The 14,847-nt window shown below is 29.6% G+C and overlaps 1 protein-coding gene across 2 annotated transcripts in view; it reads right to left on the reverse strand.

Annotated features, from left to right (window-relative positions):
• Window positions 1-12,805, reverse strand: part of LOC111640562 (lysine-specific demethylase 2B-like) — a 48,061-nt gene extending 35,256 nt beyond the window's left edge. Inside the window, exons 1-3 of one of the 2 annotated variants that reach the window (XM_023386587.1) lie at window positions 11,369-11,429; window positions 6,572-6,744; window positions 4,136-4,242 (exon numbers count right to left, since the gene is read on the reverse strand). In XM_023386587.1, coding sequence (XP_023242355.1) covers window positions 4,136-4,242; window positions 6,572-6,744; window positions 11,369-11,414 — 326 coding nt within the window. In that variant the 5' untranslated portion in view covers window positions 11,415-11,429. Of the gene's footprint in view, window positions 1-4,135; window positions 4,243-6,571; window positions 6,745-11,368 lie in introns of both variants that reach the window. The other variant, XM_023386586.1, reaches the window with a different exon arrangement.
• Window positions 12,806-14,847: the final 2,042 nt, after the last annotated feature.

Raw genomic sequence — 14,847 nt, forward strand, 5'->3', positions numbered from 1 at the left:
AAGAGGTTAAAAAAGAGAGTAAAAATAGAATGCTTAGTACAAATATAATTAAAAAATATTCGAAAAGCCTGTTAGTTTTTGCATTTGTACTAAACGTTTGATTTTTACACTCTTTTTTAACCTCTTGTTTTTTATTTTGTAAACTTCATTATTTGATATATTTTTTTAAAAATTCAAGTAAGCAAGTATGTCATCTCAAATTTTCCCACAGATTTTGGAATATTGAAATTTTCAATTTACGAGGGCTATTTTTTAAATAACATCCGTTTGTGAATGAGAGTGAGAATGATGCACGATCGCAGCAGTATGCTTGCACTTCTGCTCTGAGCAAGCTTGGCACACATTTAGACATCATTTGCAGTCATATCGTCTGTCTGTGTGCTGAGAAATAAAAGTTTATAATGTTTAAGAAAATTGAGTCGTCCACTGACTGTGAAATACAATCTGATATTCAATTCTTGAGTACAAGAAACTTAACAGCAGCAGAAATTCACTGTCAGATTTGTGAAGTTTATGGTGATAATGCTATGAGTGACAGTAAAGTTCAAAAATGGGTGAGAATGTTCAAGAGTGGGTGAGTTAATATGCATGATGAACCACACCCTGGCTGACCTTCTCTGAGTTCTGAAGATTTGGTTCATGATGTGGATAACAAAATTCGAGGGGACCAACGATTCACAATTTCAACATTATCAATTGAATTTCCATAGGTTTCAAGATCAGTTTTGTATAACATTGTTTCAGAGAAATTGAATTATTGAAAATTGTGTTCTCGATGCGTTCCAAGACTGCTTTCTGATGATCACAAAACAAAAAGATTGGGCAGTGCTTTATCGTTTTTGACTCAATATGATCAGGAAGGAGATGACTTGTTGGACCACATTGTTACAGGAGATGAGATTTGGGTGTCTCACATGACTCCTGAGTCCAAGCAACAGTCAATGGAATGGTGACACACATCTTTGCCAACCAAAGTGAAAGCCAACAGACAATTTCAGCACAAAAAATCATGGCAACTGTCTTTTGGGACAGGAAAGGGATTTTGTTGGTGAATTTTATGCCAAGAGGCACAACAATCAATTCTGATGCATATTGTGAGACCTTGAGAAAAACTCTGACGTGCCATACAAAACAAGTGATGTGGCCTACTGTTTTCCAGTGTGATGTTGCTCCATGGCAATGCAAGGCCACATGTTTCTGCACAAACACAAGGTTTAATCAGTTTTTTTTGATGGAAACAACTGGATCATCCACCTTACAGTCCAGACCTTGCACCCAATGATTTTCACTTGTTTTGATACTTAAAGAGTTCCTTGGTGGTCAACAGTTCAACAACGATGAAAAAGTGAAAACTGCAATCATGGATTGGGCTTCTTTACAGGCAGCAGATTTCTTTGAAGTCGGAATTCAAAAAATTGTTGAGTGGTATGACAAATGTTTAAAAAAAAATGGAAATTTTTTAGAAAAGTAAATAAAAGTATGTAGAATATGGAAAAAATATATTTTAATGATATTTACAGTATTTTTCTTATTAAAAAAACAGACCTTATTTAAAAAATAGCCTTCATATTTTGTGCNATTGTTAAGCGATATGACAAATCTTTGAATAAAAATGGAAATTATGTAGAAAAGTAGATAAAAGTATGTAGAATATGGGAAAAATTATACTTTAATAATGATATTTACAGTATTTTTCTTATTAAAAAAACAGACCTTATTTAAAAAATAGCCTTCATATTTTGTGCCTTTCATCAGGTATACTTTAATGAAAACTGATAGTGCAATTTTCTTCTTCCTTGCCCTAGCTTTCCTATCAACCAGATGTCATCGTCATTCTTTTCAAACTTTAGATTGTCACCATGTTTTGTTTTTATAGATTAATCTTTGTATTTTGTAAAGTTTATTTAAACATGTTTAGGTAAGTATTATTAAACTTTTTTTAACCATAGATAAGTAATTGGTTGTAAAAATGACAAATGAAATATAGTGGTATCTTGGTACTCAAACTGTTCTGAAGTGGAACAATTCTGTATTCGAGCACAAAGTCTGGAAAAAATACTCAATACGAGACTGAACAAATGTGACCACTAGAACAAATTATGGATTAATAACATGCTTTTATTTTGTCATCCATAGAAAATTATGATAAAAATAAAAAAATGAAGATTATGTTGATATTTCTGATCAAGATCAAGGAAGCTCAGGAGATGACAATAAGTTAGAAAAAAAATGCCCTCATTTAACTAATATTAATATTAACACATAATACAGTACTTTTAATTGTAAATTATCAGTTGTTTTAATAAACAATAAATATGTTTATTAAAACAACTGATAATTTATTTCCAATCAATAATTAATTGAAAATCACAATTAAAAGTACTGTATTATGTGTTAATATTAATTTTAGTTAAATGAGGGCATTTTTTTCCCAACTTATCGTCATCTCCTGAGCTTCCTTGATCTTGATCAGAAATATCAACATAATCTTCATTTTTTTATTAACAATAAAAATCAATAAAATTTATAATAAACAATAAATATGTTTATTAAAACAACTGATAATTTATTTCCAATCAATTCTCTTAGTAATAAAAAAGAATAGTATACTTTTGCTAACTTCTGAAACGTAATCCTATGTTTTGCATTAGTCCTTTATTTCATATAGCACAGATCTGCATAACATGGCACTTTTTCAGAACATATCTACCATGTTAAATAAGGGATACCTATATATAATTTTTCTGTTGTCAAGAAATTTTAAGTTACTAAAAAAATTTGTATGAGTTGGTGGGATCTGAGTTCGGGATTTACTGTAGTTCAAAAATTTTATAACGAAGAATTTTTTAATATTAAAAAAGATAAATATTTATGATAGTCTTTTTTTAAACTTTCTTAAACTTCCTCATAGTACCTGCAGGATGGAAGATCTTCTTTTTCATGTCCATGTTTATGCAGGTCAAGAAACAGTGTGCCTTATAGTAAAAAATAAGGTTTAACACATCCAACCTGAGTCTCTAAGGATGGTAAGCTGATATTTTTATTGCCTCAGTCATTCAATCCTCAATTGGGGAGCTTGTTTCAAAATGGATAAAAGTGCCATATTTGAACTAATGCTATAACTCATTGCAAAGCTCTACTATTTATGTAATAAGTTTGTGTCAAATAGGCTATATATAGTAGGAAAAATAGCCTCTAATTTATGTTTTGTTTACAAATGAACATATTAGCTATGAAGAATAATGCCTTTTTGTAAAGTTCATATTTCCTGCACTTATGTCCATATGAAAATAAGGTCCTCAATTATAGTTGTCATCAATAATGAATTATATTATATAAAGTTATATATAAATTTGTTTGTTTGTTAAGTTATGGCAATGCAACACTTGGGCAATCTGCCTATAAGGGATGCCTTCCGGAAAGTCTTTTTAAGGGAAACTGGCCCCTATTTAGGCGTTATACCCCGTTTGCACCGAGAATTTCGATCTAGATTGTAACCAAGGCCGGCGACTATGACGTGGTGCGACCACTCTCAACTGTTTCAATCTCGACTGAAACGAGATTCAATTGCAATTGACTCAAGAGAGTTCTTGAAACTAGATCCAGTCATAAGAGAGATCCACAATCCCATGTGTGCGAGAAAATACAAGATGGCTGCGGAACACGTGTCGAGCTATCAACAGAGAAATATAAAAGACAACTGGAGAGACAATGACATTTGTCTATTCTTAGATATATGGCAAGAAAAAGTATTTATTTCTAACCAAAACTTCCATTTTGTTTGTTGGTGTTCATGACTTATCATGTAGTTATGTCAGTTTTATCATTGAATATAATAGCCAGGTTCTTCTCAAGTGGACTGCCTGTGTGAACAGCACAACTTTCAACTGATGACAGTCACAATCTAGATCGTAGGTAATTTGAGATCGAAGTGAATCGTGGATTGTGTGCAATGTAGTATTACAGACATGGAGAAAACCCGGAAAACTCCACGTGACCAGCCTGTCCAAGTGAGGCGCAAACCCACAACTGAACTCCCAGTGTCCAAGATACAAACACCACTTGGCCACTGGTGGCATATATAAAATTGAAATTCACATTTTTTACATTTTGTTTATGGTAACACTATACTTACTTTTGCACTTTTGGATATTTCATGTCTTCAATAACATTTGTGCCTTCTGTTTGACTTTCTTTTAAGTGGCGTGGCCACACCCAATCTACCCAGTCAATTAATCTCACCTATAATGAAATTAAAATCATACTTGTAAAACTTGATTATTATATAATTTTCTATTTTAAATTTCAACCTAATTAAACTGTGTATTAATTAATTAATTAATTAATTGCATGTCAAATTATATTGGGTTGAACCATAAGTTCATCCAGTTTTTAGAAAGAAATAAAATATACTATTTTGAAATAAATAAAAACGTTTAATCCACAAGGTATTTACCCTTCTGTTCAATAACCTTACACCACCTGACTGGTAGTTTAATAATTCTGTCTGTGTAGAATTGGGTGGGTTTCTGATTGAAGAAATTGTCAATGTGATTTTTGATACCTTCTAGAGATTGAAATTCTATGCCATTTAAATTATTCTGCAATGAATGAAAAAGATGATAGTCTGAGGGAGCAATATCTGGAGAATATGCAGGGTGACTCAAAACATCCCAGTTAAAGTCTAGAAGTTTTTGGCGCACGTTTAACAATATGTACGGTCTTGCATTATCATGATGGAATACCACTCCCCGTCGATTTGCAAGTTCTGGATGTTTTTGATGCACTGCAGCCTTTAGTTCATCCAGTTGGAGACAATATTTATTGGAATTAATTGTTTGGTTGTTGGGTAAAAGCTCGTAATAAAGAACCCCTTTCCAGTCCCACCAAACTGAAATCATTACTTTTCTGGGATGCAAACCAGCTTTAGGTTGTGGCACTGGAGGATCACCTGGCTTACTCCAAGATCTCTTGCATTGAATATTGTTGTAAATGATCCATTTTTCATCACCTGTTATTAATTGCTTTAAAAAGAGATCATCATCATTGCATTTTAAAAGTGAATCACGTACAGAAACACGCTCAATAAGGTTTCGTTCACTTAACTTATGGGGAACCCAAACATCATAACAGGAAGTGTATCAAAAGCTAGCCAAATGTCTGACAACAGATGTTTGGGATATTTTTAAGATGTTGGCTATCTCTCGTGTTGTTTTATGCCAATCATTTTGAATTAAAGCCGTTACGGACTCATCTTATATGGTTGAAGGTCATCCTGACCGAGGTGCATCTTCAAGAGAAAAATCTCCCTCCCTGAATTTTGAAAACCATTTCTGGCATGTTCAATCAGTAACTGCATCCTCCCCATATACAGCACATCTTTTTTTGAGTTTTTGTTGCATTTTTTCCTTTTTGGAAATAATAGAGCATCAGATGTCGAAAATGCACCTTCTTATCTTACATTTTAATGTTTTTTTTTCTTAAAAGTTAACAAAATTTTAAAAAATAGCTGTAATTAAACTTACATAATAAACATGCAGATATTCGTAATGTCAACCTAAACAAGTTAAAACTTGATAAGCACAACAGAGGCGCCACAGACGAGCAATTATGTAAATACCCGAACAAACTTTTGGTTCAACCCAATATTTTAAAAATTATTATACAGACATAAACCAATATCTACAAACCTGATATACAGTACATATTAATAATAAGTCAACAGTTATATCCAAAATTATGTAAACCCAAATTTCTTCTGATTAATTTTTGTTAATTAGCTACTAAAACGACTGTGCATACTTACAATCTTTCAAAATAAATGATAGAAATTAGTAGTTATTATATCTAACATAACTGATTTATAAACTAAGTATATGTTCAAATTGAAAATGTTTAAACAAAGTTAATTCCATTTTCAAATAATAATGACCATACAAATAATTCTAGGTCAGCTCAAATCCTGTTTTTAAATTTTCCAACTAGAGACAGTTGGTTTAACATTAAAAAACCAACAACATGATATTAAAAAACACATACAATATACATTGACCTCTTTTTGAAGATCCATCATTTGTAAAAGAATTAATGGGACTTTATAATTCATGTCAATATGTAAATTGCGAAGAATTTCCGAATATCCACCAAGGGGTCTGCAGATGTGTATAAATATAACAGCTATTGACACAAATGACGTTTTGAAAAATTTTTAATACTGTGTCGTTGGCATTGGATCCTTAAAGAAAAGGCTGACATCAAATGTATATTGTATATGTGTTTTTAATATCATGGCGTTGATTCTTTTTAATGTTGTTTAACCATCTGTCTCTAGTTGGAAAATAAAAAAAAAAGGATTTGAACTTACTCATTATTATTTGCATGGTCATTATTATTTGAAAGTAAATTAATCATTGGGACTTTATCATTCATGTCAAAGTTAATTCCATCTTACATCAAATGTTATATTCTGAAGTACATTTAATGCAACTTTCCTCTAAGTATTATGATGTTTAATTAATCTCAACAAAAGTTACGGGAAAATTTTACTAAATTAACAAGAAATTATACTTACTACAGTTGGTGATTCAACATAATTTTCTAATCTTGTATGACTAAATTCCAAACTAATCACATTTAACAATTTTTCTCTGTTCGGATTTTCATAATATCGACACCAGTCTTTCATTGTCATTTCTATGTCTTTTTGAGTAGTAACATCCATAACATCAAGAATGCGGCGACTGCCTAAAGGAAAAAAGAAATATTAAATTGTAAAAATATTCTGTAACAAATGTTTACAAAATCTTAAAAAAAAAATTAAAATCAATAAATATATCAATCATAAAAATTTTTAAATTAACTCTTTCCTGAAAGCAGAAAATTTCTGTAGTTTAGTGAGCTGTTAAAAAATTTATCTAATTACAGGTATACCTCATACAACATGGCACTTCTAGAAAAAAGTTTCACTCTAACACAGTTTGAGAATTTGGGAAATCATCCATACAAAATTTCACAATTTTTAAATGTGAATTCCATTATCGATATTTTTTTTTATCAAGTACATGTCATCTCAAATTTGCCCATGGATTTTAGAACATTGAAGTTTTCAATTTGTTTTGTGCCTTTCATCAGGTTTACTTTAATGAAAACTGATAGTACAATTTGATTCTTTCTTGTCCTAGCTTTTGTGAGATCAGCCGGGGGTACAACTCCTCTAAGGATCGTTCGTACCACTTAATCGGCACAGATTAACCGAAATCTGTATCCTTAGTTTCGAATCGTAAGATCCGATCTTATGTCAAGATTTGTTTGACCGGAGGGCGGTGATATTTAGGTAAAAGGGAAATTCTCGACTGTGAGGTCTTTATCCCAATTGTCAGGTTCCCGACACCAGTTAATCAATTGTTTACACGCGGATTAACACGCGTAGGAGATCTGATTCGGAATAAATAGAGGAGACATACTTATAAAATAAAACAAGAGTATATTTAATAAATCCAAACAAACGAATACAGAAAATCAATAACAACGATTATACGACAAGTTAAAGGTTACGACTTAATCTATGCTAATGCGCATTCGAGAGAGAGAGCTCACGAAAATGATTCTAAACATACGACCTGTTAGTTGTCGTCATCGTTTCTGTAGGTAAAGGACACCTTGTAGATAGAGTTTCATATTACTTTCGTATGGGAGATCAATTCGTGCACCAATATATAAATATCACTTCTTCTATATGTAGACTCGGGACTTAGTCTATCGGACTCCGTTATGGGCGTTGGCCATCGGGAGGAAACGTATGTGGAGTTTTGGATGCTTCGGGTCTGTCGAAGAACTGTCGCGGAACCCCGAATTCTGACTAATTTCTCCTTTTATTTCAAAATTTTTGTCCAATCATCGACCAGTAGCTCTTCGTGAGAACCGGCGAAAAGGGGGACGAATGAGGGGTAGCCATTTCCCATCTGAGCGAGATTTTTAACGGATAAGGGAAAAACAGAGGATGTACGGACTTCCTTTAACGGAAGTAACATCTGTTATCGATCCTTTCCCACGACTAAAACACCACTTTTTCACCAAAAACGAAGTATTATTTTGTGTGAATATTTAAGCATATTTAATAAAAATTATTAAATGAGGCCTAGGGCCCTCAGGTTTTCACACTTTTCTATCAACCAGGTATTGTTGACATTGCTTTCAGACATTAACATTTAAGAATTCCACAGTGTTTTGTTTTTATAGATTCATAAACTTTACTAAATACGAAGATTAAACACTTTTAGGTAATTGTTATTAAACTTTTTTAGTGTGGGTAAGTAATCATTTGTAAAAATAACAAATAAAATACAGTGGTATCTCAGTATGTCCCAATTCGAAAAATTCTGTATTTAAACACAAATTCTGAAGAAAAATCACTTGGTAGTAGACTGAACAAACAAGGGCCCCTAGGACAAATTTTTGATTAATAACATATTTTTATTTTGTCATCCATAAAAATTTTTTATGATAAAAATAAAAAAAAGATGTTGCTGATACTTTGTAAAAAAAATGCCTTTGTTTAACTAAAATTAATATTAACGTGTAATACAATACTTTTAATTATGATTGTTAATTAATTATTGATTGTTTTAATAAACATTTTTCCCTTAGCAAAAATATATTATTCTTTTTTGTTACTAACTTTTGGAATCTAACTCTATGATTTGTACTAATCCTTTGTTTTGTGTAGCATGAATTTGCATAACACAGCACTTCTTCAAAACATAACTACTATGTTAAACAAGGGATATCTGTATCTTGATAAAATATTTTTGTAAAAGTTTTATTACTAGTTAATAAACCCACTTTTCATAATTTTTTTACACAATTTTTACACAATAATTTAGCATACACATTTTTATATTTATGTATTTTTAATTTTTTAATAAATATTTTTCTACTTTTTGTAACATTTAGCTCATTGTATTGTTAAATTACAATCTAAAATATCAGAGAATTACATATTTCTGTACAATATGCCAAAGGCCATGTAACTAATGTAATTTATTAAGCAAATGAAATACAGCTACATATACAGAATTCTACTTTCATTAATTAATTAATAATTAACAGTAATAATATAAATAAACTGCAGGTAAACAGCAATCATCTGCTGAGAACATCACAGGTTGCCAGATAGGTTTATAAAAAGAAAGCAGAATTCCTCTAAACACAGTCCAAATTATTTTTACAGTGACTTAAAAAGTAGTAAGTTGCCCAAATATAGAGAGCCCTACAAATATTTCAATATGCTACTAGGAGCCCAATCTTGCAATCCTAAAAACAGCCATATTTTATGGGGGGGAAAAAAAAAGGTAGTCCATGGGTCCATGACACCCAAAAATGTGTTACTGTAAAAAAGAATGCCATATTGATCAGATTACAGTTTTCTGGTCTATTGTCCTCTTATAATAGCATGAAGGCACTTCAATCTAAACAAATGAGATAATGTATGCATATCACAGTTTGGACAGAATTTTCACTTCAAATTTCAAAGTAGCTGTATTTCACACTATCCAAATTCCTTAACATGTAATTCTCTATATCCCCGACCAGTACAAAAGTACAGTTAGAAACTAACAGAATTTTGAACCATCCGAGTTTGAATTAATAAGTATTTCCTGTACAAAATTTTTTATAAATATTTTATAAATAATATTTTGTAATATATAAGAAGAGTAGCAGTCTGCAAATTTTGATTATAATATTGTGACTCAAGGATTCAAAAATATTGTTATTATTCTTTTTTTATTTTCTTTACTACACTTTTATGTGCATAATTATAATTACACCTAGATGCCAAAAATACAGCAAAAAATGTTTATATTTTAAGTAAAACAAACATTTTCTTCCATTTAAACAGTCATCTTGATTGTTTTTGATTTTTTCTAATCTCAAGTGCATGCTTTAAAAATAGGACACCATTACAAATTAAAAAATTGAATATGTGTTGTGAATATGCACAACACAGTGTGGGAGTAACTTATTGGTTCAATGACAGTTATGACATATAACCAATTAAAATATAAAAAATGTTACAATTAACTATTCTAACTATTAACTAACAAATATAAAATTAGAACTATTCAAAAGTTCAAAAACATTTGTGATACAGTTTTTTTTTTTCACAAAAAACACCAGTTCCTTAACAGGTTCCAGTTATAGTGTTGATTACACCCCCAGTGTTAAGGTAATGTTGAACTTCTTATTTAATGTTATAATTTATAATAAATAATAAAAAACATATAATTATTAATAAGAAGACTTATGTGAGCTCATCAAATTCTTGCCACAAGCCAACATAGTCCATCTCCTTATAATTAGCTGCTGTGACCCTTTTGAAAGCCTTGAATATTTTGATCCATTCAAGATACCTGAGCAAGCAGTCATCAGTGGTGTAAGATTTGTACCTCATAAAAACCTGATCATCATTATCAGCATTAAGTTTAAACAATAAAATATTTTTCTTTAAATCAATGAACAAAACTGGATAAATTTAAACAAGATGCAATAAAACTCCATGTCAATATTTTATAGATAGATTCTAGAGTTATAAATACACAAAATCCACTTGAAAGTTTTTCAAATTCTGCTTCTGTTTTGAAATCTGGCCTGCCAAAAATAAGTAATTTTCAAATTTCTCACCAAAATACTAATATTAGAGCTGTTGAATTTTTTCTTTTTTCTTTTAATACTTCTGTCAATCAATTGTGATAACTAAATGTTGCTCAAATAGATCCTACTACAATAAGTGTAAACAAAACTTAATCCAGTTAAAGATTTTGCAATATCCACCTGCTTTACAATAATATTATTATTTGAAAAGCAAGAATTTTTTAAATGTAACTTTAATTTAAATAATATTTCATTATTTTCTTTTACAAGATTAAACAGAATAATTTATAATTATTTACAACAGAATAACTGCTCAAACTATCCTCTGCAATGTGAGACATTTTGGGCAGTTCAATTTCCACATATTCAAAAAAAAAAATAATCTTCAACATAAAACAAAGCTCCAATTTGTAAGTGTTGGTAATACAGAAGCGGAAAACAAACAGCAATATCCTTTTGACAAAGTTTAAAGTTGGTTTCTCTTATAATTTTTTGGCAGTCAAGACCTTGAAAAGAAAGTGGAATTTGTAAAATAGAGAATTTTAAGCTTATATTGACCCTAGAACTTATTCTTAAAATATTAGCATGAAGTTTTGTTACTCCATTTATATTACATATTTATTTAAAAATAGCTTTAAAATTTTATCAATAAAATTAAAAATTAATTAATAGATAATTAAAATACGTATAAAGTAATAAAACTATTATTTGAACTTACCTACACACTGTCGAACATCATTAACAGTGAAATTACTGCTTGGCATTCTGTAAGATATAAAATTAATTTAAAAATAAAACTAAACTATTTAAGACTAATTAATTTAATACTTTATTATATTTTAGTAAAAGTTTATACTTAACAACCTTAAGCATTCGGCAATACCAGGAAATATAATGAAGATACTAAAGTGAGATAAACTTTTGTTATAGTTAGATGATAATGTGTAAAGTACGATAAAGTGAAACCTTTGTAAATGAGACTCATACAGTACAAAATATTTTTTCTGGTTTGGTAAGTTTCCATTTTGAACAGGTTTTTTTTAACACAAAAAATAACTGAGTTCCTAAGAATTCTTCTTATTTAAGCAGGTTTCCATTTTATTAAGATCCCATTTTGGAAAGATTTTACTGTATATATAGGTACAGGCACTCCCCTACGTATGAACAGGTTTTGTTGTAAATCCAAGTGTTTGTAGATAAAAACCTAGGAAGTACTATACATTTGAACACAAAATAACCATGTATTTTTAGTTTGAGATTCTTCAATGCACTCAATAGAATACATTATGCTCATTTATCTGCTGGCTACTGCTAAGTAACAAGTGTTTCAAATGTGATTTTTTTCATCTGATGCACTTAGTTTTATAACATCAAGTTTAGTTTTCATAGTAACAGAGCCATACTTCTTGCATTTTTTTTCCACTGGTAGAATTACTATTAAATTTTAAAGGCATATTTGAAGCACTAATAGTAAAAGATTATAAAAATTACAAACAATAGCGAAAATGCCATTATTTGACATTACCGACTTCAGTGCTACCTTGCAAGTGGCGATGGAATGTCAGAGTTTGCATAAAAATGAAAAATAATGATACACAATAGAAATAAAATTCACATTATTTATTATTGGATAAAGACAGACTTCAATGCCACCCCACAACTGGCAAGAGAACTTCAACTTTCAAATTTAAATTTTAGATGTACAGTCAAATTGTTTGCAAGTTGAACATTCACAAGTAGGGGAGCACCAGTAAATCTTGCAAAAACACTAAGTTTTATTCAAGTGTTAAATACTATATATGAATTGTCCCACAGATAAAGAATATAAACTTGTTGGAGTAGATAATTTGAGAACAAAAGAAAAATTTAAAGTAAAATAATTGAAGTTTTATTATTAGCAAAATATAAAAATATTACCTATGTTTTTGCTTAATTCAGATGTTATAATTAAAATTCCTGTACATTATTTCAATGTTTTAACTATCTGCTCTACTGTAAAAAATTTTTTTTATAAATGTGCCAAATTTTCATCAAATATACAGGGTTCCTACTCAAAAAAATTTTTTTCCATGACTTTCCCTGACTTCCCTGACTAACTTTGTACAAATGCTTTGAAAAAAAAAAAAACAATTATTTTTTTATTATTCATTAACAAATTCTATATAATCCATGTACAAAAGTATATATTTATTAAATTTATCTCTTAATAAATTTCCTGAAGTTTATAAAATATTAATAAACTGGGAAAAAAAATCGAAAAGCGTTTTGTTATGCATCAAAATTATTCAAATGAAAATTGATAAACAATACCATTTAAACCATNTGTATACTTTGTAAATTTTTGGGAAAATTTTGTGTAACTGTGTGTTTGAGAAACTTGGGAGGAGAAATTTTGAGTCCTGAACATATTCTGCACCCTTTTTCATAAGTTGTATTGCACCACATTACTTCTTGCTGCCTGTAGATGGCTACACTTAGTCAAGCATATTGTCAGCAAAAAAACAACAAAGCAGCCAAGAAAGCAAATTCCCTGATTTTTTGACAATTTTTAACAAATTCCCCGACATTCCATGACTTATTCTAAACACTAATGAAAATCCCTGATTTTCATTAGTGCATAGGAACCTGAATATACTTAATTTACTAATTTTCAGGTGCATACTGATTACTGATTTCCAGGTGCATAGGAACCTGAATATACTTAATTTATTACTTTTCAAACTAATTGTCAAAAACAGTACTTTAAAAAAAGTTAGACCATAAATTTTGGAAAGTATAATAAATTACTAATTCCTAAAGTTAATTTAATCATTGGGAATATCTGACATCTTGCAACCCAGAGACATAATAATCCATGAATAAAACTGACATTTCAGTTTTGGTGATACGAAAGTACAGTTCATTGAATTTTGTTTAAATTTTACAAAATAAATTGACTTATTGACAATTTATTAATAAGCAAGTGAATAATGAGCAACCTTTTCTGGACGCAAACTGCAAGTGAACTTCATAACCTTCATAACTTTTTACATGCATATTTCTTATGAAGTATGCTGCCAAGTACTAACATATGCCAAAACCATTAGTACATTAGGTAGTAAAATAATATATGCTAATCATGTGCAAACTAGTAATGTATAACTTATTTTCATCTTTTTACTGGTCAGCTTAATACATTGCCAAAGCCTTGGGTTAACATTAGGACTTCACATGCTACAGGTTGATCATGGCCAGATTAGATCAATAATAATTAACATAATTATTTTTTTTAAATTTAATTATCCCTATGTGTTTTTCTCTATTTGTTTATCCTATCAAATAATATTATTAGAACTTAGGCCTAGTTTGTTTTTGTGCTTTATATAATGAAATAAACAAAATGAAAAAAATTACTGTCATTTAATGTTAATTTTTTATTTGAATTTTTATATATTTATATAAAAAAATTTATATAAACAATGACTAGTACTTTCAATAAGTATATCTTGTTTGTTGTCAGGTGATTGAGCTATTCAAAACAAAATTTAAAATGGCCTCAAAGGAAATGAATATTTTCCTTGGTCTTCGCATGACCCTCCACAATACAAAGCTATGTCCTTCAAGCAGATGAGCATATTTGAAAAGGCTCTTTGGAATAATATTACATGAAATAATTTTTTCAAATTATAAATTTTGAATATAAAAATATTAAATATTGATACAATAAAATAGGTACCAAACCACACAAACTCCATGTTGTCTGGTTCAATCACCTAATAAGTTGATAATACGATATACTGTACTTATCAATAGCAGCAGCCATTCTTTTTTATAGCTGTATACAAATTAAAAAATTAACATAAAAAAACATTAGTTTCTCATCTTATTTATTACTAATATTAAACTGATGTATTGTTTTACTCATTATAATGGTTAGATCAATAATGATCAATCAGAATAATCTTATTTCTTCAGTATCCAAATGAGAAATAATTTTGCTTATAACAGACATCTCATAGAGCAACAGCATAATACAATTCAAATATATTTATTAGTCAAGTACAGAAAAACATTAAAAACTAAACAAGGCTTTAGTAGCAAACTGTTATCATATACAGTATAAGAATGTTTCAAGTTGTAAATATATTCCAAAAAGTACTAATTTATTTAAAAATAGCTATTCATTATTAACTTTTAGAATGGAGAAGAAAGGGTATG

This window comes from Centruroides sculpturatus, unplaced genomic scaffold (genome assembly GCF_000671375.1).
Source record: "Centruroides sculpturatus isolate CEXI.00-Female unplaced genomic scaffold, Cexi_2.0 scaffold1457, whole genome shotgun sequence".
NCBI classification, from domain to species: Eukaryota; Metazoa; Arthropoda; class Arachnida; order Scorpiones; family Buthidae; genus Centruroides; species Centruroides sculpturatus.